This window comes from Nicotiana tomentosiformis, chromosome 8 (assembly GCF_000390325.3).
Source record: "Nicotiana tomentosiformis chromosome 8, ASM39032v3, whole genome shotgun sequence".
NCBI classification, from domain to species: Eukaryota; Viridiplantae; Streptophyta; class Magnoliopsida; order Solanales; family Solanaceae; genus Nicotiana; species Nicotiana tomentosiformis.
The window spans coordinates 118,461,883-118,489,540 of record NC_090819.1 but is presented as its reverse complement, the minus strand read 5'-3'; the positions used below and the strand labels follow the sequence as shown (position 1 = coordinate 118,489,540).

The 27,658-nt window shown below is 37.7% G+C and overlaps 2 protein-coding genes across 2 annotated transcripts; both read left to right on the top strand.

Moving 5' to 3' along the window:
- The first annotated feature begins 18,976 nt into the window (after positions 1-18,976).
- Positions 18,977-23,507, top strand: LOC104091013 (RGG repeats nuclear RNA binding protein A). Its single transcript, XM_009596258.4, has 7 exons — positions 18,977-19,391; positions 20,143-20,467; positions 20,616-20,681; positions 20,785-20,917; positions 21,842-22,000; positions 22,112-22,159; positions 23,014-23,507. Exons 1-7 carry the CDS (start codon positions 19,208-19,210, stop codon positions 23,194-23,196), a joined length of 1,098 nt encoding a protein of 365 aa, XP_009594553.1. The 5' UTR covers positions 18,977-19,207; the 3' UTR covers positions 23,197-23,507.
- A 913-nt stretch (positions 23,508-24,420) lies between these two features.
- LOC104091012 (pentatricopeptide repeat-containing protein At4g16835, mitochondrial) lies at positions 24,421-26,782 on the top strand. Its single transcript, XM_009596257.4, has one exon. The coding sequence runs from the start codon at positions 24,556-24,558 to the stop codon at positions 26,584-26,586; it is 2,031 nt and encodes a 676-aa protein (XP_009594552.1). The 5' UTR covers positions 24,421-24,555; the 3' UTR covers positions 26,587-26,782.
- The last annotated feature ends 876 nt before the right edge of the window (positions 26,783-27,658 follow it).

Sequence of the window (27,658 nt, the reverse complement as noted above, 5' to 3'; positions counted from 1 at the left end):
ATTAATAATTTTTTCACGAAGTTTTTCATCATTAACTTCTTTTAAAAGTTCTATTACATTATCAGAAGTAATAGTTTTCATGTTTAGGTCTTGAAACTGTGATTGTAATTTATAAAATTCATCATCACAAGTACATGTATCACCTTTGCAAGTTGTACAAGTATTATCAATATTTTTATCACTATCAGATAAATCAAGCAAATCAATTTCAGCTTCGGATTCTGATTCAGAATAATAATCAGATTCCGATCCAGAAGTATATAACAAACTATAAACCTTATCACGTAGTTCATCTTCTAGTCCTAAGGTTTTCAGCTTTTGAAGCTTACAATTTGGAGCTATATGGCCAAATTTACCACACTTATAACACTTAATGTCAGCAAGATCTCGCTTAGACCTATTTTTGGTAAATCTAGTAGACTTGCGATGTGCTTTCTTGGCTTCTCGTTCTTCTTTGGATCTATATCTAGATCTCTTTTTCCTATAAGGACTGTCTTGGTTGGGGTATCTATGATACTTATGTTTCTTTTTCTTATGAGTAGAAGTTTCGGGTAAACCGAACTGGGCGCAAAAGTCCCCTAACTGGTTTCTTTCTTTAAGCTTATCCATCTTAAGTTGTCTGGACAATCTTAATTCATTGCACAGGTTTAATCCTTCCTGTGTGCAAATTCCTATTAATTTACCATAGGTATAGTCTGCATAAGGAATTTCTCCATAACTACCTCTTAAAACCTTTCTAACTCTTTCGGCAAATAAAGAGGGAAGGCCATCTATGAACTTAGCTTTCCAATGTTCAAACTTATTTTCTGGTAGTTCCATCACTCTACTCATAAAGGTGTCTTTATACCACCTAAACTCACTTAAAGTCTTACATCTAAGGCTATTAAGGAGAGTACGAACAGTTTCATTTTGGTTGGTAAATCTACCATTGAAGTGTTCTAATATAGTAAGAATAAGGGTATAAACGGCATCTTCTCTATTTGCCACTAGGGCCATGCCTAAGTTATCAAGTCCTTCGTCAACGGCTTTAGCGTTAATAACCATTGCCCTTTCATCGACAGACAAATAATTGTCCCACCAGCCACGAAGTTGGCCAGTAAAACCTGCAACAATCATTCTGCAAATATTCCTATCTGTATTTTTTACACTTTTACAGATAGTTGCATACATAAGCATTCTATGTACTAGAATAGTTAACTGCCTATCAGTCAAACCATCAAGATTCCATTCGTAAATTTCGGAACCACTGTAAGACGTATTAGTCTGATTCCAATCACGTTCCTCTATTAAAACATCTTGAGGAGTAGGACGATTGTAATAATAAGTCTGCATTCTAGGTTTATCAGCATATCTGCTATCTGCAAACTTACTATTCTTTTTGGGGTAACTTCTGAGTTTATTAAATTCTGACAAAACATCCTTTTTATAGTCAAAAGTAGAATCTAATTTATCAGCAAAATCATTTGATAAATCAATGGGTTTGATATTCAAACCGGATAACTTTTTATCAAGAAGTTCTTCTAAGTCTCCAAAAGATTTAAATTTAAAATCCTGAATATCAGGAGGTCTTTGAATATGAGTAACAACAATCTGAGGTTCTGATTTGCTTCCTGAAGAAGAGGCAATATCAGTCAAAGTCTTTTTCGTATTCATCTCCTTAATCAAGACTGTTAAATCATCAAGTTTTTTATTAAGAAAACTAACGTTTTCACCCAAAACTTTAACATATAAACTCAAATAATTATTTTGAGAAATTAATTTATTAATTTCTGTGATGCTGACTGCAGCAACATCTTCATCAATAAATTTTTGAAATGCAGTAAAAGTAATACCTGTATTATTAGGTAAAACAAAAGATGATTGAGGAGGGTAAATGGCTTTAGTAATATTGCCACTCCCGTCTTTATAAGATCTTTCCAAAACTTTTATAAAAAGTGGTAAATATGTGGTTATAAACCAAGGAACAAAATACATAATTTGATTATGTAAAGCACAAGTTTCATAAAACTCTTGTGAAATATTGTTTAAATCTTCCTTACTATAAGTATCAAAAAACCAAGTTTTAAACTGGTTCCATTTATCAGTAAAAAATTCTTTTTGAATATAACCTCTAGCTTGTGACCCTGGACTAAAATCAATTTGGTGTGGAATCATTAAGAATCATTGGGGTCAAAATCCATTTCGGACGCAGAAGGAATATCCTTATCAGAAATATTATCACTATCCTGAACAATATTTGTTTTGGGGTTAATCTTAACCCTTTCAACAGGTTTATCACCTACTTTAGTAGAAATTGTGTGTAAAGATGCAGCACGATTTCTAGCTGGTCCATAGACTGGTTCAACAGGAGAAATGTGTTGAATATCAGGCAACAGTCTACGACTAGTAAAGGAATGTCTGTTATAACTAGAATTAATAGTAGGCAACATTCTATTATTAGAAAATGACTGTCTACTATAAGTGGAACTATTATCGTCAAACTGAATGCAAATCCTACCATCCGGATTTTGAGTAATATGAGAATACTCAGTATTACTAACAGTATCAGTTATCTGACTGGGGGATATAACCGAATCCAAAGTCCATGTGGTTGGAAAATTAATTTCTTCCCACTTAATAGGTCTTCTCGTGGTGACCTTAGACTTTGCAAAATTCGTTTCTACTAGAATAGTCTGATCAGATGTATCATATAATTTACATCTGGGGTTTAACATAGATAGTAATTTAAAATATATTCTATACGATAAACATATCAGTTCAGAACCAGGCGCATAATTATAACCATGCGTTTTCACATTTAATGTTAATGCATCAAGTATATTAACATCAGATAAAGATAATTGCAAATTGGGTTGAGTATTAAAATATACTGGGCCATAGGCGACAGTAGATTCAATAGAACCCATCAGAGACTGTCTAAAATTCAAATTTCTGGCATCTCTGAGAGCAGCCAAAAATGTCTCTGGTAACCCTTTAAGGGTTAAAGGCTTAAAAGCAATTTGAACCATACCAATATGCAAATAATTATACTGGTGTTTATGAATATCTACATCATGTTTGTTTAACAAACGAATAGTCTGTTCAGACGAACTTAAAGCTAAAGATTGCTCAGTTGTTTTAATAAGTTGTTTAGAAGAGAGTTTATCAAACCATCCATAATCATAGATTGTTCTAATAGGGACTTTAGGAATAGTCCATTTGTTTAACAAATCAAGGTTTTGAGGTATATCTACCTCTTCCATGGTATATATAAGATACGCTATATATATAATATACTATGTATATATAGTATAGTGTGTATATAACTATATAACTATATATATAACTATATATATATATCTTAAAATATATATATACACTATAATATATATACATAGTTTATAAGTCATATTCGATAGTATACATCTTAAGATATACTATATATACATCTTACTATATATATATATATAGCTTATATATCTTAAGATGTATATATATATTAAGATCTACTATACTATACTATATATAAATATAGTATATCTTAAGATGTATATATAGTATATTTTAAGATGTATAATATGTATATATAATATAGTATATATATATTTTAAGATGTATATATAGTATATAAATCGAATATAGCTTATATATCTTTATTACTATTTTTTTCTCTAACTTCTATAAAAAAAAATTTAAAATAGGAAGTTTCTGTTGGGCCCGTTTAGGCCCGTTTGGGCCCGGAACCGGATCGGGACCGGCCCACTAAACCTGGGCCCGTTAGTTCGTGGTCCCGGTCCCGAGCCGGTTCCAGCAATAAGCCCGCGAGGCCCAGGACCGTTTAGGACCGGGCCCGCGAAGCCCACTTAGGACCGGGCCCGGCCCACTTGCCACCCCTAGGTGGGGCTCTATCCCAGCCTTTATGATATTTTTGTACTCTTAGAGGCTTGTAGTCAGATGTCATGTATATGGATACTTGTATCGCCTTGTCGGCCTATGTTTTGAGTATACAAACAATTATGTCTGCCGTATAGGCCCGTATGTCACGGGTATAAGTTTGTATTACATGTTGGGTCGTTCTATGTCGAGTATTTTCTTTTGTTTTATTCTCGTTATCTCATGATGTCCCTTCTCGCCCATTTACCCATAATTGTATGATAAGAAAGATATGTTACATTGGTACTCGGTTGAGTAAGGCATCGGGTGCCTGTCGCGGCCCTGCGGTCGCGTCAGGTCCTTCGTGAACGCGAAGAAGACTTGACGTTAGCGATTTAAAATGTCCCAAAGACAGGATTTCACCCATTTTTTATCATCTTTTCATTAGAGCTCGGCCTAGGGGCAATTTGGAGGAGCAATTTCATCATCGATTTATAGGTTAGTATACTTTAACTTGTTTTCTTCCATTTCAATTATCATCCATTAATTTCTAGCCTTAATCTATGTTCTTTCATGGTAGAAAATTAGGGATTTGGGAATAATTGGGAAATTTTGTAAATTTGGGATTTAGACCTTATATTGAGGCCGGAATTCGAAAGTAATTACATAATTGAGCTCGGGGGTTAAAGGGTAAATGGGTTTTGGTCCGAACCTCGGATTTTGACCAAGCCAGTCCGGGGTTGACTTTTGTTGTCTTTTTGGAAAAAGTGTAAAGATCTTAACTTTATGTATTGTAATTTATTTACATAGCATTATTTGATGTTATTGAGTCGATTTTGGTTATATTCGATTGGTTTGGAGGCGGATGTTAGAGGAAAGGCCCCGATTGAGATTTGATTTGCTTGCGGAGCGAGGTAAGTATTGGGTCTAACCTTGATTTGAAGGAATAGAAATCCTTGAGCTATGTGTTATGTGAATTACATGTGTGCCGGCGTATATGCGAGGTGAAGAGTGTATATACGCCGTCAAATTAATTGTTTCTATGCTTTCCCGTATTTCATTAATTATTTTATTCCATTTCCAAATTGTTGCATGCTTTAGTTGCTTCTTATGCCTTAACTTGCAATTTTTTATTTATTATTCTCGTATTTAAAATATTAGTTTCTTTCGTGCTTCCATGATTAATTGCTACTTGCTTTAATTATCTTACTTGTACACTTTAAATGTCATATATTTGGCTTGTCTTGTTGCTTAGTATTAATTGTAGCATTTCTTGATTTGGTACGAGATTCCTTTATGGTTTTGCTTTCATATTCGTTAATCGTAGAGATTCTTGTGATTGAGTTGCTGAGTTGATTACATTTATTGTTTTTGTTTATAGATCGGGTTGCACATCGCAACAAATGGAATAAGGGGGAGTGATATTGATATGGTGGGATCGGGTTGCACGCCGCAATAAATTTTATATGTGATTTTGATATTGTGAAATAAGGGAGAAACATGATATTGTTTCTAATTATATGGTGGGATATGGTTGAGCGCCGCAACGGATTTTACATGTTATTATTGATATTGACATGGTTAAATAAAGGAGGATTGTGTTTGTACGGTGGGATCGGGTTGCGCGCCGCAACAGATTGTGCGTTTTGTATTCATTGTTGTATTGTGCTAGCTTCCGATGCTTTCATACGAGATTTTGAGTACTGGTGTTTCTGGTTTTACCTATTCCAAGGATTGAGTTTAATTTCATAAGTTAATTGCCTTACTTTCCTTTCCTTCATGTCATTATTATTATATTGCGTACAGGTTATTGTAAGGGGCCCGCTTTATCCTCGTCACTACTTCGTCGACATTAGGCTCGGCACTTACAGAGTACATGGGGTCGGCTATTCATCCAGTTGATGCGGCACATGCCGGTGATAGGCTCGATATATCTTTTGAGGCTATGTTGAGGTTGGATAAGTTTACCAAGCTCTTTCTTGTTCATTTCAGTAGTGCATCTTTTGAGGACCCACAGGATTTCCTGGACCGCTGCCACGAGGTGTTGCGTAACATGAGTATAGTTGAGACCAATATGGTCGATTTTGCAGCATTTTAGATGACTGGTTCCGCCAGGAGATAGTGGAGAGATTATATATTGACTAGACCAGCTGGTTCGCCTGCATTTACCTAGGATCAGTTCTCACAATTATTTTTAGAGAAGTTCATTCTTGTCACTTTAAGAGGAGTACCGAAGGCAGTTTGAGCGTCTTCAGTAGGGTGGTATGACTGTTACCCAGTACGAGACTCGATTTGTGGACCTAACTCGCCATGCCACTATCTTGCTTCCTACTGAGAGGGAGAGAGTGAGGAGATTTATTGTTGGGATCACTTTCACTCTCAGGCTATATATGGCCAAGGAGACCGAGAGTGATATTTCTTTCCAGACGGCCGGTAGATATTGCTAGGCGAATCGAGATGGTTCAAGCTCAGGAGAGGGGGTCGATGTCTTATAAGAGGCCTTGTCATTCCGATAGTTTCAGTGGCGCCTCAACTGGAGGCAGGGGTACTTTTGGTAGAGGCCATCCTCCCAGGCCGTTTCATTCAGCGCTTCAGGCATCTCACAGTGCTTAAGGGAATCGTGGTCCTTATGTGCCTTACTCTAGGAAGACAGCCTACAGTGCACCATCAACTCCCATCAGTGCACCTCCGATTCAAAACTATCACCGTGGTTATTCAGCCCGTTCGGGTTAGCTTTAGCTTCAGCAGCCATAGAAGCAGGATGAGTGTTTTCAGTGTGGTGGCATTGGTCACAGCAGGAGGTTTTGTCCGAGATTATTGGGCGACATGCCACTTCAGAGTTCCTGTGCCATGGTTCCGGCATCGGTTGCTCCACTACTCACTCAGCCAGCTAGAGGCAGGGGTTAAGCAGCCAGAGGTGGAGGTCAAGCTATTAGAGGTGGAGGCCAGCCAGCTAGAGGCCGTCCCAGAGATGTAGTTCAGAGTAGTGGGGCCCAGCCCCGATGTTATGCTTTCCTAGCATGGCATGAGGCCGAGTCATCTAACGTCGTTATCACAAGTATTGTTCCAGTTTGCCATAGAGATGTGTCAGTTCTATTTGATCCGGGTCTACTTATTTCTATGTGTCATCCTATTTTGCTTCATGTCTGGTTGTACCTCGTGATTCTTTGAGTACCCTTATGTATGTGTCCACGCCTATGGGAGATTCTATTATTGTAGATCGTGTCTATCACTCGTGTGTGATTACTATTGGGAGTCTTGAGACTAGCGTAGATCTTCTACTTCTTGATATGGTAGATTTTGATGTTATCTTGGGTATGGATTAGTTGTTACCTTATCATGTTATATTGAACTGTCACACCAAGATAATGACCTTAGCCATGTTGAGGTTGCCTCGATTAGAGTGAAGGGGGACTCCTGGCCACTCTACCAAAAAGTTATTTCTTATATGAAGGTTCGAGTATGGTCGAGAATGAATGTCTAGCTTATTTGGCATATGCTCGTGATTCTAGTATGGGCCATGGATTTAGTACCTGTTGTGCGTGAGTTTTCAGAGCAGTTTCCTGCATATCTGCCGGGGATGCCACTCGACAGAGATATTGACTTCTATATTGATTTGGCTCCGAGCACTCATCCCATTTCTATTCCGCCATACCATATGGCCCCACCAGAGTTGAAGGAATTGAAGGAGCAGTTGCAAAATTTGCTAGATATGGGATTCTTTAGACCTAGTGTCTCGCCTGGGGTGCGCCCGTATTGTTCGTGAAGAAGAAAGATGGGTCGATGAGGATGTGTATAAACTATCGGCAGTTGAACAAAGTCACTATCAAGAACAAGAATCTATTATTGAGGATTGGTGACTTATTTTATCAGCTTCAGGATGCCAAGGTGTTTTTGAAGATTGATTTGAGGTCTGGCTACCATCAGTTGAAGACTAGGGCATCTGATATCCCTAAGACGACTTTTCGGACTCGGTATGGGCATTATGAGTTCCTAGTGATGTCATTTGGGTTGGCAAATGCTCCAACAACATTCATGGATTTGATGAACGGGGTGTTCAAGCCCTACTTGGATTTTTTTATAATTGCATCATTGATGATATCTTGATCTACTCCCACAGTCGAGAGGAGCATGGGAAGCATCTTCTGATTATACTTCAGACTCTGAGAGATAGCTAGTTATATGTCAAGTTTTCCAAGTGTGAGTTTTGGTTAGACTCAGTTGCCTTTTGGGAAATGTTGTATCGGCAGAGGGCATAAAGGTGGATCCTAAGAAGATTGAGGTGGTTCAAAACTAGCCTAGATATACTTCATCTACGGAGATCCGGAGTTTCTTGGGTTTGGCATGATATTATCGCTGATTCGTGGAAGGATTTTCATCCAAAGCAGCCCCATAGACTATATTGACCAAGAAGGGTGCCCCATTCAGATGGTCGGATGAGTGTGAGTTGAGCTTTCAGAAGCTCCAGACTGCTTTGACTACGGCTCCCGTGTTGGTGTATCCCACAGGTTCAGGATCCTATACGGTGTATTGTGATGCATCTCGTATTGGGCTCGGTGCAGTATTGATACAGGATAGAAGGGTGATTGCATACGCTTCACGACAGTTAAAGTTCATGAGAAGAATTACCCTGTTTATGACTTAGAGTTGGCAACCATTGTTCATGCGCTGAAGATTTGGAGGCGCTACCTTTACGGCGTGTCATGTGAGGTGTTCATGGATCATCGGAGTCTACAATATTTGTTCAAGCAAAATGATCTCAACTTGAGGTAGAAGAGGTGGTTGGAGCTGTTGAAAGATTATGATATTACTATTTTGTATCATCCCGGGAAGGCCAATGTGGTGGCCAATACCTTGAGTAGAAAGGCCGTGAGTATGAGTAGCCTTGCGTATATTCTAGTTGGTGAGAGGTCGCTTACCGCAGATGTTCAGGCTTTGGCCAATCAATTCGTGAGGTTAGATGTTTCAGAGCCTAGTCGTGTTCTAGCTTGCACAGTCGCCCGGTCTTCCTTGTATGAGCGCATCAAAAAGCATCAGTATGATGATCCCCATTTGCTTGTCCTTAAGGACACGGTGCGACACAGTGGTGCCAAGCAAGTTACTGTTGTAGATGATGGGGTTTTGAAGATGCAAAGTCGTATTTGTATGCCCAATGTGGATGGGCTTCGTGAGTTGATTCTTGAAGAGGCCCACAGTTTTCGGTATTTTATTCATCCGGGTATCGCCAAGATGTATCAGGACTTGCAACAACATTATTGGTGTAGGAGAATGAAGAAGGATATAGTTGCATATGTAGCTCAGTGTCTAAATTGTCAGCAAGTAAAGTACGAGCATCAGAGGTATGATGGTTTGCTTTAGAGGCTAGAGATTCCTGAGTGGAAGTGATAGCGTATCACTATGGATTTTGTTGTTGGACTCCCACGAACTCATAAGAAGTTCGACGCGGTATCGGTCATTATGGACAGGTTGACTAAGTCGGCACATTTCATTCCAGTGGCAGTTACCTATTCTTCAGAGTGGTTAGCTGAGATATACATTCGCGAGATCGTCCGTCTTCACGGTGCGCCCGTGCATATCATTTTTGAACGAGGTACGTAGTTAACCTCGTACTTCTGAAGGGCCGTACAACGTGAGTTAGGCACGCGGGGGGAGTTGAGTACAGTATTTCATCCCCAGACGGACGGGCAGTCCGAGCGCACTATTCAGATATTGGAGGATATGCTTCGTGCTTGCGTCATGGATTTTAGGGGTTCTTGGGATCAGTTCTTGCCACTTGCAGAGTTTGCTTACAACAATAGCTATCAGTCGAGCATTCAGATGGCTCTCTATAAGGCATTATACGGGAGGCGGTACTATTCGCCAGTTGGATGGTTCGAGCCGGGGGAGGCTCGATTGTTGGGTATAGATTTGGTTCAGGATGCCTTGGCTAAGGTCAAGATTATTAGGGATCGAATTTGCACCGCTCAATCTAGGCAGAAGAGTTATGCCGATCGTAGAGTTCGTGATGTTGGATTCATGGTTGGAGAGAGGGTATTGCTCCGGGTTTCACCCATGAAGGGTTTGATGAGGTTTGGAAAGAAGGGCAAGTTGAGCCCTAGGTATATCAGACCCTTTGAGATTCTCGAAATAGTGGGTGAGGTGGCCTACAGGCTCACATTACCACCTAGTTTGTCAGCAGTCCATCCGATGTTCCATGTGTCCATGCTCCAGAAGTATCACGGTGATCCGTCCCATGTGTTAGATTTCAGGTCAGTCCAATTGGACAAGGATTTGACTTTTGAGGAGGAGCTGGTGGCTATTCTAGCCCGATAGTCCGACAGTTGAAGTCTAAGAGTTATCCTTCAGTTCAAGTGTAGTGGAGAGGTCAGCCGATCGAGGCAGCCACGTGGGAGTCCGAGTCAAACATGCGGAGTAGATATCCATACCTTTTCACCAGTCCAAGTACTTTTCTATGTCCGTTCGAGGACGAACATTTATTTTAGAGGTAGAGAATGTGATGACCCGATAGGTCATTTATAGTTTTACCCTTCATTTTTGTATTCCAATACCTCGAATAGCTTTATTTAACCTTTCTCGATTTACGTGTGCAGTCCATATCTCTTTTTCTGAAGGTTTTTATGAGAAAATTGATGCAAATATGAAATTATGTCTTAAAACTTATTTGAGTTGACTACGGTCAAAGTTTTGTATGAACGGACCCGCATCAGTATTTTGACAGTCCCGGTGGGTCCGTATTGTGATTTGGAACTTGGGTGTATGCCCGAAATTGAATTCGGAAATCCCTAACTTGAATTAACTCAATTTGTTGAAAACTAGCAATTTAAAGGTTTAAAGAATTCATAAGTTTGATTGTAGGTTGACTTTGTTGCTAACGAGTTCGGATTTCGTTTTGAAACTTGGCATAAGTTCATTACAGTATTTATGACTTGTGGGAAAAATTTGGTGCAAAACGGAGTTGATTTGACGTGATTCGGACGTCCGGTTGAAAAATTGCATGTCTTAAGGTTCTTTGAAAATTTCATTTGTTTTGGTGTCTGATTCGTGGTTCTAGGTGTTGTTTTGATGTTTTGATCATGCGAGCAAGTTCATATGGTGTTATAACACTTGTGTGCGTGTTTGGTTTGGAGTCCGAGGGGCTCGGATGAGTTTCAGATATGCTAGAGATGATTTTGAACTTAGGAAAAGTGTTGGTTTTATTTTCTGCTAGTTTCTAGTGAATGCTTCTTCGCGATCGCCAAGATACTCCCACGATCACAAAGAGTAGTTTAGGACTAGGGTGGAGTTGCTCTTCGCGAATGCTAGGTACTGGATGCGAACGTGAAATGGAGGGGGGCTTGCCCTTCGCGAACACGTTTGTTCCTCCGCGAACGCAAAGTATTGTGGGATTTGGGGGAGCTGGGCTTGTGTTCTACGTCAACGCGATCAGTGGGTCGCGAACACGATGGCCAGGGGGGGAAAACCATTGCGAATGCGAAGAAAACCTCGCGAATGCGAAGGTCATTTAGGCCAGTGCTTCGCGATCGTGTTAGGTCCTTTCGCGAACGCGAAGAAGACCTGATGCGAGTGATTTAAAATGTCCCAAAGGCGGGATTTCACCCATTTTCACCATCTTTTCATTAGAGCTCGGTCTAGAGGCGATTTGGAGGATAAATTTCATCACCCATTCATAGGTTAGTGTATTTTAACTTGTTTTCTTTATTTTCATCATCACCCATTAATTTCTAACCTTAATTTATGTTCTTTCATAATAGAAAATTAAGAATTTGGGAAGAATTGGGAGTATTTATAAATTTGGGATTTAGACCTCAAATTGAGATTGGATTTCGAAACTAATTACATAATCGGGCTCGAGGGTTAAAGGGTAAATGGGTTTTGGTCCGAACTTCGGATTTTGACCAAGCGGGCCCGGGGTTGACTTTTGTTGACTTTTCGGAAAAAGTGTAAAGATCTTAACTTTATGTATTGTAATTGATTTCCCTAGTATTATTTGATGTTATTGAGTCAATTTTGGTTAGATTCGATTGGTTTGGAGGCAAATTTTAGAGGAACGGCCCCGGTTGAGCTTTGATTTACTTGCGGAGCGAGGTAAGAATTGGGTCTAACTTTGATTTGAGGGAATAGGAATTCTTGAGCTATGTGTTATGTGAATTACATATGTAGCGGCGTATATGCGAGGTGACGAGTATATATACGCCGTCAAAGTAATTATTTCCATGATTTCCTGTATTCCATTAATTATTTTATTCCACGTCCTAATTGTTGCATGCTTTAATTGCTTCTTATGACTTAACTTGCTATTTGTCATTTATTATTCTCGTATTTAAAATGTTAGTTTCTTCCGTGCTTTCATGATTAATTGCTACTTGCCTTAATTGTCTTACTTGTTTACTTTAACTGCCATATATTTGGCTTGGCTTGTTGCTTAGTATTAATTGTAGTATTTCTTGATTTGGTACGAGATTGCTTTATGGTTTTGCTTTCATATTCGTTAATCGTAGAGATTCTTGTGATTGAGTTGCTGAGTTGATTATATTTATTATTTTTGTTTATGGATCGGGTTGCACGCCGCAGCGAGTGGAATAAGGGAGGAGTGATATTGATATGGTGGGATCGGGTTGCACGTCGCAATTGATTTTATATGTGATTTTGATATGGTGAAATAAGGGAGGAATATGATATTGATTCTGATTATATGGTGGGATAGGGTTGCGCACCGCAACGGTTTTACATGTTAGTATTGATATTGACATTGTGAAATAAGGGAGGATTGTGTTTGTATGGTGGGATCGGGTTGCGCGCCACAACGGATTGTGTGTTTTGTATTCATTGCCGTACTGTGCTAGCTTCTGATGCTTTCATAAGAGATTTAGAGTACTGGTGTTTCTGGTTTTACTGATTTCGAGGATTGAGTTTAATTTTATAAGTTAACTGCTTTATTTTCCTGCATTCCCTTCCTGTCATTATTATTATACTGCGTACAGGTTATTGTAAATGACCCGTCTTAGCCTCGTCACTACTTCGTCGAGGTTAGGCTCCGCACTTACAGAGTACATGGAGTCGGTTGTACTCATACTACACTTTGCTCTTCTTGTGTAAATTTTTGAGTCGGTCCTAGCGACGGTCAATAGATTGCTCGGATTGATTGTCGCTTGAGGTACAGCTGCTCGGCATTTGCAGCTCTGAAGTCCCCTTCTACCTTATCCTAGCTGTTTATTTCATTTCAGACAGTTTTACTTTCATTCAGACCATTATCTGTATTATTCTAGTCGCTCGTGCACTTGTGACATTAGTTCTAGGATTGTATCTAGATATTGCGATTATTTTGGCCTTTCTCACTTTATTTCATTCTATTTCAGTTATTATAGTTTAATTGGTATCAATTAATTTGTTTTGTTAAAAATAGCTAAAAACTATTCTATCGTTGGCTTGCCTAACAAGTGAAATGTTAGGCTCCATCACGGTCCCGAGGGTGGGAATTCCAGTCGTGACATCTAAAGTGAAAAAATTGCACTTAAGATGCACCTAAGACTTAATTAGTCTGAAGTGCAACTAATTTTTGCACGTACTTAAAGATTTTTTTAGTCTGAAGTGCAAATTACTCAGATACAGAAACTTGTTCTTCGAATTTTGACAATCCAACACACGATTCAACATCCAAAACTATTCCACATGAGCTTAAATTTGAAACATAATTTTCTAATATCATAAAATAACAAACCCCAAAAAATTAATTTATCAAAACAACAACGAATCTAAAAAACTCATTTTACAATTATGAGGAAGAAGAAGAAGAAGAAGAAGAAGAAGAAGAAGAAGAAGAAGAAGAAGAAGAAACCCTAAGCAACAGACGAGAGAGGAGCCACAACAGCTCAATGTTGTAAAATGTTATAAACCACCTTAAAAACATGCTTACAAACACTATGTAAATCCACTGTTACCTTTGTTTTCCCAGCAACTTTGAAGAAGAAGAAGAAGAAGTAGATAAGGAGGAGAAAAAGGTATGAAGATGTTTGTATTTTGGATACTAGTTAAACCTTTTTAAAAATGTGGGTACAAGTTAAATGGGAGCGACCAAATAGGACATCCGTGAAATTTTTACTTATACCACAACTCAAACAATTACAGGTGCATATAATAACCAACATTCATTTTTAATTAGATTTAGGGAATCTTACAATAATGTCCCAAATAAGTCCTAACTTACCAACCTCTAGCCATTAATCATAGATTTACTAAATTAGCCAAACACATATAAAAATTGAAAACCCAAATAAATAAGGATACTTCTCTCCAAGTGTAAATCCCCAGAAATTTTTCTAACAAGATTAAGCCAAATTCGAGCTTAAAAGAATAATTAGCGAGACCTCGAAGTATGTACGGACCCATGCAAGGGTAGCAGGGTCACTGGGATACTTGAACATAAGGTCATGAGGGTTAGGGGCCCATAGGTTGAGTTGCTAAATGCATGGCTTGGAGAGTTTAGAAAATAAAGGAGGAAAAGAATTTTTGTAGCCAGCGTAGCTAAAACTAGGAAGAAGAAAAGATGAGAAGGAGAAGCTTCAGCTGTGCGTAGCTAGGGAGCGTAGATAGGATGTGTAGCTACTCTGGCATGCATAGCCATAAACAGAGGAAAAACAAAAGGGATTTCAGATGCGTAGCTACGCAACCCATTTTCTATAAATAGAAGGAGACGGGGAGAGAGAATTTGAGCAAGGTTTTGAAGCTTTGATATTTTAGAGAGAGAAAGGGTTAACCCCCACTTCTAATACACTTCAAGGTATGATTTCTTGGTATATTTATGATGTTGTAACATCATTATATATATTAGAAATAACACATATATAGATCCAATCCATAGGAATTCACTTGAATCTTGAAGAATCACCAAGAACACAAAAAAGAGATTTTCTAGGGTTTCCTTCAAAAGATAAATTCTTCTACTCCAACCTCATTTATAAGATATAAATGAGTGTATATATGGTATTCATGATACTAGAAAGTAGTTGAATGTGAGTAATTATGAAACCCTAGTTGGATATTGATGGTTGGTGATTGGGGAAGACATGAATAGTAACTTGGGATATTAAATGGAGATTGTTTAGTTATTTATAACCATAATAGGCAATTAAATACAACAAATGAGGTTGTTAAGAATGGATGAACATATTTGGTAGGAAAGATGAACTCTAAGTACCTATAGTCAAGAGTAAAAGCCTAAATGGGTCTTGTTGGTTATTGTTAAACAACTCTTTACTCGTGTTGGATAATTGTGTAGATTGTGATTTGGTTGAAGACCTTGGATACTTGTGGTAAGGTTTTGAAAGCATATTGAGGTGTGTTGAAACCTACTACTTCATGGAGCTTTTTCTCCAAATCGCATATCGTAAAATGGTTTAGAACGTGACTTCTAATTATGGATCCTAACTTGTGGGGACGAGCGGGTTGGGATTACATCATTCCTTGCATTATAAATCGTAATATGCCATTAATGAGTTATTTTATTGAAAATATAAAGTGTAACAATTTTGAAAAATCTTTACATATTGGAGTGGCACTTGTTGAACTAAAAAATAGATTCTCATTTTGTTAATTCTTTTTTTTACATGAAATTGAAGAAAGTTTTAATTTGATTCTTATTCAAATGGTTCGATCGGTTATGAATATCGTAAATTGATTTGAGGTAGATTTATTTGAGGCTTATAAGTTATGAATGTATTTTAGAAAAGTCAAATATATTGGGAGTTACTAGTGGAAACCACCGAGATTGGTTCGAGTTTTGAATTCGTTACCATGTAACTACATGTACCATTGAAGGGACACATTCTAAGGTTAAGCCGAGGTTTGTAGGATAAAGTCCCCTAATTTGTGGGCAAATGATCATTACTAAATGTAATGAGGTTAAGTCGACTCGTACGGTACTACGGGAAGCTGCCCGGACAAGTAGGGTCAAATACTTATGACTAGGTTAATCACCTAGTGTTGTTTCTATTATGTTGGTGTCGGTATTGTGCTCCCGTTAAAAGTAAAACCTCACATGATTTTGATTGAACTTAAAGGCTAAAGGAAATGACTTCGAACTATGTTTTACATCATTATTTCATCTTCTTGTTTAACTTATGAATTGATATAAATGCTCCCTTTTCATATCAACGTTTTGTATATCTCTTAATCTTCTTTTCCTATCTTGTCCCACTCTTTGATAAAACGGTTCATGATTCATACTAGGCATGTGGAGCTTAGGCCCTTTGGCCAAATTTCTATTTCTGTTTTCAGGCACCGGTCCTAAGCAGTGTGAGCCCCGTGGATAGGACATCTCCACATATCCAGTTGATACTTTAGGTGAGGCTCCACTCTTGCTATTATGGAGTAACATTTATTTTATGCTTTTGGGTCAGCGGAGCTTCTCTCGGTCGACTATATTTATTTCGTGTCATAGAGATTCTAATTCAAGTCCTAGGAAGTCAATGCAATCGTGTCTAGTAGTATTATCCTTATTGTTGTGTTGTGCACCACACCCATATTAAAAAGGCTACATGGACATTGTAGGATTGTCTCATTCCCTTCTTTTCACTCTAGATCGTGCGTTAAAGTTTGAAGCAAGGAAAAAATTGTCGATTTGTATCAAAATTCCGACATGATTTACGAAGGAGAGCGGTGAGTAAGTAATGACGCTAAATACTAAAGGAGTAGTCGAGAAAGTGTTTGGTGACTCTTGATATGAATATAATAGGAAAGATTGGGAATGAAATAAAATGGGTTCAAATCGAATATTGCTATAATGGATAGTAGTTGTTATCCAAGAACTAATGACTGTTTGAAGGAAGATAAGACGAGAATCTCATTGAACGTTGTCGTGATGCATAGGAAAATCATAAGAAGTTTGTGCTACCGCAAAGAATAACTGCACCTTGAGAGGGCATGACCCTAGTATATAGTTGAAACTGCTTGAGGAAAAGGGCTATCCTATAATATCACGTCCACCATTGTGAAAGACAAGAAGAATACAAAAAAGTAAAGTCTAGTTGAGTAAATATAATAGTTTCAAGTCGACTAAAGAAGCTTATATCCAAAGATTTTTATAACTGGATATTGAAAGTTGATGTGGACTAGATGGACACTTGATATGACAGGTTGTAGTCATAATCACGTCACATGAGCTTGCAGACAACATATATAGAGTATCAAAGCGCATTTTCGAGTAACCAAAGAAACATGAATGACATTAATTGTTGATAACGAATGTAGATATACATGGTAATTATGTAAAGATGCTTGAATGAATAAGTGGAAGTTATGCTAAGGTACGAAGTGTACAAAAGACATAACCTCTATTTTCGGGCACCAGTCCTAAGAAGTGCGAGCCCCGTGGATAGGACAACTCCACATTTCCAGTTGATACTTTTAGTGAGGCTCTACTCTCACTATCGTGGGATAACATTTATTTTATGCTTTTGGGTCATTGGGACTTGTCTCGGTTGACTATATTCATTCTGTGTCATAGAGATTTCATAGACAATAATAGTTTATTCTTTTGGGTTGTAAGTTATGAGTACTCATATGACATGCATGAATGAACAATTACATTTATGCCTTTTGTTTAATGAAAAGAATCATTTCAAAGGTTAAGTTTCATACATAGATTTTATTGTTTAAAAATATTTATGTTTCAAAAGGCTTCCGCATGCATGTAAGAGAGGAGTTGTATATGGGTTTGGTTCGCTCAGGTCGAGTAGTGTGCCGAGTGCCGGTCACGTCAATCTTGGGTCATGACACGAAGAATCGCACGCAAAGATCTCCTTGCATATCTTTTAGCGTGATCAACAACATTAGATGCAAGACGAAAAGAAAATTTCATGGATGGGGAAGCAAACAAGGTGATGATATATAAGGGAGCGTTTTCAATGGATATGGTTGAAACTCATTAAAAATATATAGACGAGTAAATATACAAAATTTGAGGAAGATTGGAGGTGATTTGGATTGATTTAGTATCAAAATTCGTAGTTAAAATTGAGTTCAAAAAATTCTTCTGTGACACATGTGCCAAATATGTATCACGCATGTATCTCACACATGGATATACATGTGATACACATTTGATACAAATATGATACATATGTGATACACAAATGATACACATATCATCTTTTTCCATGTTCATTTTCTACTTCGAATTTTCAATTCAAACTACCTCAAAATTCTACCAAAATCATTCCAAATTTGAGATTTACTCTACCAAAATCATTCCAAAATTGAAATTTAAATTCCTTAAGATGTATCCAATCTATTCCAACAATATTCATTCAAAAGAAAGCAAAAATTTGATATTTGTTAGCTACAAATAGCTAATTGACTAATATTGATAATATTTTATGAATTGGCTAATTGTTATACTAATATACTTATGGACTGACATAACTGATAATTTCCCTTTTTTATTCTTTCTGTTTTTTGGAAGAATATGCTAATATGATCTTTTAATGAAATGCGGCACTATGGATATGATATTCGCTGAGCTTCTTCTTACATGGGCCTGTTTCCCAGCACCAGGCTCTGCACTTGTGCCCAAATGGATGAAATCTGCTCTCCTTCTCAAAGAATTTTATTCAGAAGTAAAACTCGTTTGGTCATTGAATTTTATCCTGTGAAAAAATTTCAAGAAAAAACTATTAAGTAATCGCAAAAGGTAAATTAATGGTTAAATATGTTTGATCGTTTTTTCCTCTAAAAGGAGTAATTTTTTTTTTTGAAAAATTAACCCAAATAGCCGCCCACCCTATCTCTTCAACTAAAAATAGCTTACGGATGTATATTATATGTATAACATATTATTAACTGTGTATAATTAATACTATATAATCTATGTATACCGGCTAGAAAAAGTAAACATTGAATCTGGCCGGCTATTTGTGTAACAATCCCTTTTTTTTGTCCAATCTCTAAAAGGAGTAATAAATTAGTAGAAAATGGAAATTTTAGAAAGCGTAAGTCATAAGCAAAGTAACAATTTAATAAGCCCAAACAATTCTAACCATTTATGAAAGATGAAAAGAAAGCCCAAAAAACTACACAAAACAACAAAAGCCCACTCCCATTATATACATACATTGAACCTTCCCCTCATAGAATCTCTATTCGCTAGGGTTTTTAAGATTAGCTTCACTTCACTTCCCTCAATTATCTGCCGCATTTTTTAGCGTTTTCACAAGTTCCCAACTTTTCATCTCTCTACATTCTTCAACCTACAATATCTTTCTCATAATCCATTTCCATGGGTTCTAATTTTTAGGGATTTTCAATTTTCTAATACATATATTTGTATCTCTATATATACATTCAAGAAAAGAGTGAAAAAATGGCAACTTTAAATCCATTTGATCTTTTGGGTGATGATGCAGAGGATCCAAGTTTGTTCATTGCTCAGAAACAGGCTGCTCCGGTTGCTGCTGCTCCTAAGAAAGCTCCAGCTAAGGCTCAAGCTCAACCGGCTAAGCCTGTTGCCAAGTTTCCCTCTAAGCCCCTCCCTCCTTCTGAAGCTGGTAATTTTTGGTACACCCTTTTCAGTTTTGTGTATATATTTTAATGGATTTTGAATAGTTTCATGCTATTTATTGGTTCACATTACATGGGGTTAGTGAATTAATACAAATATTGCAATCTTATATTGTAAAGCAGCAGCCTTTATTTGATTGGATAAAGTAGTTAGTGAGATACCACTTTTTTTTGGACCAAATTCTTCTATCTTATCTGTTATTATTGTTGACTAGCTGCCAGGAAAAAATTATGTGGTACTTTCAAGTATTTGTTGTTTCTTTGCCCTTAGCAAGAGTAGGACTGTGCTCCTACATAGTATGTGATTGTGTCTCTCTTACATGGAGGCAATTCTAGGTTGTACAAATGGTTGTTATTAGGCATAGTTCTTCTTTCAAATTATTTCAGCATTTTATTTTATGTTCTATGTTATGGTAGGGAATAAGTAAATGAAAGTATACTGTTCTTTCTGATGACGTATTAAATCCTTTTTCAATTTATTTGGCATTATTTTGATTTTGGGTCTTTCACTAATGTTTGAAATTACTAAGAATTCAAAATTGTTAAACAATTTGAACTTTGATCTGATGCTTTCTCATTCTACTAACTTGTTAACCATTATGTTAATATTTTTCATCTACCATTAGCATAATATTAAGTAACATCTTAAATTCTGTTTCAACTGAAATCTATCTTATAAAACAGAAAGGAGGGAGTATAATGTTCCCATTGCTTATATCTGCAATGTTTTTTGAGCAGTGAGGGAGTCCAGGTATGAAGGCCAACGAGGAGGCCGTGGGGGTCCGCGTGGAGGAGGCCGTGGTCGCGGCGGACGGGGACGTGGGTTTAATCAGGATGTTGCTGATGGTGAGAATACTTTGGGTAACAATAATGGTTTCTCTGGAGTGTACAAAGCACCAGAGGATGGAGAGTCAGGAAGGACCTTTGAAAGGAGAGGTGGTGGATACGGTGGACCTCGTGGAGGATTCCGTGGGGGACGCCGGGGCGGTTTCAACAATGAGGAAGGTGGAGAAGGTGATCGCCCACGCAGAGTATATGATCGACGAAGTGGAACTGGACGTGGGTAAGTTGTTTTGCTGGGAATTCTCTTGAATGACGAAATCCATTTTCCATTTTTTTGGTTTGAGATGGTTCAAATGAACTTAATGTTGTTATATTGGCAACTGTTGGTTTCTCAAATGCATGATATGTATCTTTATTGTTCTGTATAGGAATGACTTTAAACGGGAGGGTGCTGGTCGTGGGAACTGGGGAACTCCCACAGATGAGATTGCACCGTGAGAATCTTCATCTCATTTGGTCTCCTAATCATGCTTTCCCTTCCCCTCCTTAGACGACAATAATTGTTTCTTATCTAATGGTTGCCTCTTCAATGGTCAGGGAGACAGAGGAGCCTGCTGCTGAAGGAGAGAAGATTGTTGATTCTGAGAAACCAGCTGGGGAGGAAGATGCTGGAGATGCCAAAAAGGATTCATCTGTTGCTGAGCCAGAAGAGAAGGAGCCTGAGGAGAAAGTAACTGTTAATTTTTTGTTTTTTTGCCTTTTTTATATTACCCAATGTCTTGTTGTGCAAATTTATATTTCATCATACTACGCAATCTTCTTATTGGGGGTAGAGGGGTGGTGTTGGTTTCAGCCTTCAGTCCCTTGACTGTGGTGTCACTTAAATCAGTTTGGGAAAGGAGTGTTTGCATAATCATTTCTAAAGGTTTATTTACTAGTCTACCCACGTGGAAGCCCCTAGGGATTTTATTATGGAATGAGAATTCAGAAAAGTATCTGAAGCTGTGGAGTTCTTTCGTCTTGTACGTTGATTAAAGCAATTTACTATTTCAAATGTTAAATTAACTGTTTATATCTTGTCTTTTTGCTGTGAATCCTATATTTGATAGATTGCTTTCCTATGTAGATAGGGAGCTTTTACTTCTGTAAGTAGTTTTTAAATCAGCACCCTTTAGTGGTCTGTTGTAAAGAAATGTCATACCTTTTTCAGCACCCTTTAATATTTTTGAGATCTGGACTGTAGCAAAGCAACCTCTAACTGAAATTTTGAGGTACTTGTCACATAGCATCAACTGTTCTTGAAATTTCTCCTCGGTCCTTTGTTACTACATGAAAGAGAGCTGGAGAACTTCAAGATGGTTTGTCCTTTAAATTTTCTACAGCTCCCACCTGCCAAGAAAAAGTTTCCGTGACATAGCAGTGAGCCAACTTTAGAGAATAGAAAATTTACTGAGATTGTTCTTTGTTTCAACTGGGTCCGTCCCTTTGACTAAGATTTTAACTGGTGGAGGCCTGATTGATCATTTGCCTTTATTTGTTATTTGGTGTTTTTTTTTGAAGAATGACATGGTACTGTAATGGACAGTACCTGCAGATCTGTAAAATAGGATTGAAATAGTATACTGTTCAACATTGATGTAGACTTGCTTTGCAGGAGATGACCCTTGAGGAGTATGAGAAATTACTGGAGGAGAAGAGGAAGGCTTTGCTGGCTCAGAAGCCTGAAGAAAGAAAGGTTAATTTGGATAAGGAATTTGAATCCATGCAACTTCTATCAAACAAGAAGAATGAAGATGATGTTTTCATCAAATTGGTGAGCAAATAGCTGTTGCTATTTTCTTGTTGCTTTGTTGTCGGTTATCAGGATCTTAATAGTGCTGTCTGTTAGTATATTAATCTAGCTTGCAAATTGTTGTTGTTTCAGGGCGCTGAGAAAGATAAGCGGAAAGAGGCAGTTGAAAAGGCCAAGAAGGTAATCTGGTATTTTTAATTTGCTGCGAATTTTAATGGATTGATATGGTACCACAGTATCTGGCCACATTATTTCTTGTATCTTGTTTGGTTGCCAAGAGTCCGTACCATTTCTGTATGGTCCTAATTCCGGGATTGGAACATTGTTGTATCCACCTTCGCTTCATCATACCAATCTTTCTCCTAAAGCACTTGTAGGGAATATTTTTGGCTGAGGTATTTATGCTTGGGGCTTGCCAAATCTCTATGCTTGTAGCCTCCTTTCCCTTCCCTTCCAAAGGTCATTTTAAGGTCAGGGTCCAATATTTTAAGAGAAGTTACAAGCATTTCATAAATTACATGGAAAAATTTCATATTTGAGGCTTACCAAATTGACGTGTGCAGCCTCCTTCCTTCCCCTTCCCCTCCAAAGGTCATTTTAATGTCAGTCCAATATTTAAGAAATGTTCCAAGCACTTAGTGTCAGAGTTCACCAATTGCATTTAAATTTCAGATACATTTAGTGCTAGCTAACAGTTTTCCTTACAACGACCCTAACTCTATGCCTGCTAGTAACAAATATATTAGTGACTTGGTACCAGAAGCTGACTATGCAATCTTTTGTGCTGGAGGGGCTAGTTGTTTTCTGATGACTTAAATTCCTTTAATATATGCATGCGAATAGCTATCCCTTTCTGTTTGTGAATCTTAATAGAGTAGTGTTGAGTCATAAGAGGAGTAAGTGAAAGTCTGCAGCATAAGATCTGCCGTATGTCCATTAATCTACAAGCATTTCAGTAGTGAGCAAGTTGCAGAAAGAAAATAGTAGTATACACTTTCTTGTTGCTGTATTGATTCGATTTCATTGATTTGCAGACTAAAAGCATAAATGAGTTTCTGAAACCTGCTGAGGGGGGAAATTACTATCGAGGTAGGGGACGTGGTGGCCGTGGAAGAGGTGGAAGAGGTGGATATGAGGGTAATGGTGGTAACAACTACAGTGTTGAAGCCCCCAAGATTGAGGATGTTGGCCAGTTCCCATCCTTGGGTGCCAAGTAAGGCTCCCCAGAACCAGCTGTCTAAGCTCGTTCTCTATTTCGTCCATACTTATATGCTCAATGATGGCAATCATCTCCCAAGACTCTTTTTCAAGGGCTTTCATGTATTAGAATCATCTGAAAACTTTATTGTTCTTTTTAAGAGTGTAAATTTAGATGTCTCTTCTGGTGTTTTACGCCCTTGGTCTTTCTTGACTTTGACATGCATGAATACCCTTTCCCTTCATAATTAGGCGTTAGGTCCATTTTTGATTTAGTTGTGGGATCAGTTTTGTTTTTGAATTTTATTAAAAACAATTTTGTTCCTTTGCAGTCATTGCTTTCTTGGTTATGAGTTTTTCTTGTTTACAGATTGTTTCTCTTTGGGTATAGCCGTATGGCTCGAATAGAAAAGCCTGGACTAGTAAAATGGAAATTATGTTTTTGTTTTAAACTTGAAAATTCATTGAAGGTTAGTTAATCCAAACCCATAGAATGAGATCGTAATTTATCTTGATTTGGTTAACCAGAAACGTTCCTCACTGTACATTAATCCATAGACCAATACAATCGAATATGACTATTTATATTATCATCCTTTTTATAGTACTGAAAAGTAATTATTTCTTCTGTACCATTTTTCATGAAATTTTAGGATCTTTGTGAAGGAAAATGGTTCCTTTTTTCGCTGCTTTAATCAAGTATATTTTTTTAAAAGTTATAATTGACACTAACTTTTAATGCAGTTTCCAAAAGAACGAATTAATGCCTAAAATTATCCGGTGTGCAGTTAGCTAAGAATAAAGCTTTATGAAAACAAATATCAACTAATTGGGGTTAACTTTATTTGTTTTTACAGATCCAATATTTGCAGAGGATCTTACTTGTGTAGTAGTGTGGTCAGAGCCAATATGTGCCTGTGACTAGACTCATCTCACTTAATCATGGTTATTTATTAAGTACTTGTTTTTACCTAATAAAATCCCTTAAACATGTTAAATAGGTACAGTTTGGTGTAAATATCTGGTGTGAGTAAATTTTTATCATATTTATGTGGCTATAAATGCTTTTTCTTAAGAGTAGAAGGAGAAAGTTAGCTATTTTCAAATTTAGAAAGCTACCATTATTTTTTAATTCGGCTAAAAAATGTTGGGACGTAAATTGGAATAAGGAATAGCATTCAGATGAAATTAACAAGAACATTGCAGAATGGATATAAATAACTCCTATACTAACTAATTTGGAATTGAAATGTAATTGATAGACTGATATAAAAAGATACTATTTGCCTAAAACCGAATTTCCCGCACAGTTCCAACTTCAAAGTCTAGCAAGCGACCTAAGTTGCATAAAGAGCTCAGGTCAGCACCAAACATGACAAATGTACTATCAACTTCACTTTAGAAGCAAAATTTGCTCCTTTCCCTCCTTATGCAAACGCCATTTTCGTATCTCTTTTAGCTCCTTTTCTCAAATCCCAGATGACAATTCAAACCCAGAGACATTACCTTCACCTCAATCCCAGTTGGTACCCCCCAGTAACGTAATTACACAACCAAAATTTTCAAGAAATGGCCACTTATCGCACAAAACTAGATACTCTGAGCAACCTGAAACCAACGATGTGGTATTATCAAACAAGAAAATTACCAGTTATATTAGACGTGGGGATTTAGATTCCGCGTTTAATGTTTTCAATAGCGTGAAGGTTAAGACAGTGGTCACGTGGAATTCAATCTTGGCTGGCTTTTCAAGGAAGCCCGGGTACGTTGAAGAAGCTCGCCAACTGTTTGAAAAAATTCCTGAACCGAATGTTGTGTCGTATAATACTATGTTAGCTTGCTATATGCGAAATTCTGATATCGAGGCTTCTAAGAATTTCTTTGATCAAATGCCGGTTAAAGATGTTGCTTCCTGGAACACCATGATTTCAGGTTTCTCTCAGAATGGGCTGATGGCTGAAGCGGAAGAGTTGTTTCGGGCAATGCCGGTGAGGAATGAGGTTACGTGGAATGCTATGGTAGCTGGGTATGTTGAGTCTGGGGAAGTGGAATCAGCATTGGAGTTGTTTAGTGAAGCTCCTGTGAAAGGTGTGATTGCTAGGACAGCGATTGTGACGGGGTATATGAGATCAGGAAATGTTGAAATGGCAGAGAAGATGTTTCGAGAGATGCCAGAGAAGAGTATGGTAACATGGAACACCATGATTTCAGGTTACATTGAGAATGGGAGAGCAGAGGATGGTATGAAGTTGTTCAAGAAAATGATGGGATCGGGTGTAAAGGCTAATGACTCGACATTGAGTAGTCTCTTACTAGGTTGTAGTAATTTATCTGCATTGAAATTGGGGAAGCAAGTTCATCAGCACGTTGTGAAGTCCCCTCTGAACTTGGATATGACGGTGGGGACTTCATTGAGTAGCATGTATAGCAAGTGTGGAGTTTTGGAGGATGCGTGGAAATTATTTCTTGAGATGCCAAGAAAGGATGTCGTCACTTGGAATGCAATGATTTCAGGGTATGCTCAACACGGGGAAAGCAAGAAGGCCCTTCACTTGTTCGATGAGATGAGGAGTAAAGGAATAAAACCAGATTGGATAACGTTTGTTGGAGTTCTATCAGCCTGTAACCATGCAGGTTTTGTCAATCTTGGTATTCAATGTTTTGAGCAAATGCAGAATGATTATGGAATTAAGCCAAAACCAGACCATTACACTTGTATGGTTGACCTCCTTGGACGAGCTGGCAAGCTAAATGAAGCTGTGGATTTGATAACAAAAATGCATTTCAAACCCCATATATCATTATTTGGAGCACTTTTGGGTGCTTGTAGGATCCACAGAAACTTAGAAGTGGCAGAATTTGCTGCCAAAAACTTACTTAGCCTCGAACCTACCAATGCAGCAGGCTATGTTCAACTTGCTAATGTTTATGCAGCCAAGAACCATTGGGAAGGTGTTTCTAAAGTTAGAAAGTCAATGAAAGAGAACAAAGTTATAAAAACACCGGGATATAGTTGGATGGAGGTTGGAAGAGTGATCCATGAGTTCAGATCAGGGGATAGACTTCATCCAGATTTGGAAAGCATACACATGAAACTAAAAGATCTTGAGAAGAAAATGAAGGTAGCGGGTTATGTTCCTGATCTGGACTCTGCATTACATGATGTAGCAGAGGAACAGAAAGAGCAGCTACTTCTCTGGCACAGTGAGAAACTAGCAATTGCCTTTGGTTTAATAAAATTACCACCAGGAATGCCAATTAGGATATTCAAGAATCTCAGAGTTTGTGGAGACTGCCACCAAGCCACTAAAGTTATATCAGCAATAGAAAATAGGGAAATCATTGTCAGAGATACAACTAGGTTTCACCATTTCAAAAATGGAGTTTGTTCTTGTGGCGATTACTGGTAAACTAGAGAGAGAACAATTTTTAATAGCAAAAAGTTTCATTCTTTATTCGATAAAAAGGAAAAGTGTGTTTTTTTAAATGCGAGAATGAAGTTACTAAACAACCTCTCTACCTTCGCAAGGTAGGGGTAAGACTGCTTACACACTATCCTTCCCAGACCCCACTTGTGAGATTGCACTGGGGGTTGTTGACAATGAAGTTAGTGCTAGTCTATTGACCATGTTTTCATGGTAAGGCGTTGAAGCCAAGCAAGCAGCTATTAGAAAGAAGTTGAAGCTAAAACAGCAGAAGGGGAGAAAAGAAATGACCTAGGAGGTATCCTATTTTGAACACAAATGGTATCAAACCTCAATTTCTTCTTTTGAATACTACTTATCAGAAGAAGGGTTGGTTGCATACCTGCTATAAGAGGGTTGCCCACTGAATCTGTCTCCAACTAATTTCATTTTAGTTTCGTTGCGGGCCAGAGCTAATTTTGATTAAGGATATTGTTAACCGCAGTTTCTAGCAACTATTTTCAGATGTTGTGCTGATGATGGGAGAAATTCTTAGTATATATGTAATAGATTATGCATCTTTGTAACATACTTGGAGTTTGTTTTTTGAGTTATGATCAATCTTTGCAATTATTCATCTGTGATTTTATTGTCGCCACAGACTCTCAACTTTTATAAGTCCATTCACTGTTCATATCCATGATTTCAAAGTCATCCTTTCACTATGGGTAAACTGGTATGATTAGAGAAAACTCGGAGAAATTCAAAAATAGCAGCTTTATAAGTGGTAATTGAAAAATAGTTACAGTTTCAAAAGTAATCGAAATTTAGCCACTTTTCATGTAAAGATAAATCTGAACGAAAATACTGTTAAAAATCCGGAAAATATTCCAGCATAATATACTGGAGTATACTGAAACTCCAGCATAATATGCTGGAGTTCTAGTATAATATATTGGTCCAGCATAATATGCTGGAAGTTCATACACATGTGCTTAAATCTCCAGTATATTATGCTGGAAGTTTATACATAGGTGTGTCAATCTTCAGTATATTATACTGGATCAGTCCGTGCTGC

What these genes read in the sequence shown, in the direction of transcription:
- LOC104091013 (XM_009596258.4), top strand. Translation starts at nt 19,208, where the DNA reads ATGGCAACTTTAAATCCATTTGATCTTTTGGGTGATGATGCAGAGGAT. An exon ending in CCTCCCTCCTTCTGAAGCTG is followed by an intron (nt 19,392 to 20,142) that starts GTAATTTTTGGT and finishes TTTTTTGAGCAG; the next exon opens with TGAGGGAGTCCAGGTATGAA. An exon ending in CCCACAGATGAGATTGCACC is followed by an intron (nt 20,682 to 20,784) that starts GTGAGAATCTTC and finishes TTCAATGGTCAG; the next exon opens with GGAGACAGAGGAGCCTGCTG.
- LOC104091012 (XM_009596257.4), top strand. Translation starts at nt 24,556, where the DNA reads ATGTACTATCAACTTCACTTTAGAAGCAAAATTTGCTCCTTTCCCTCC.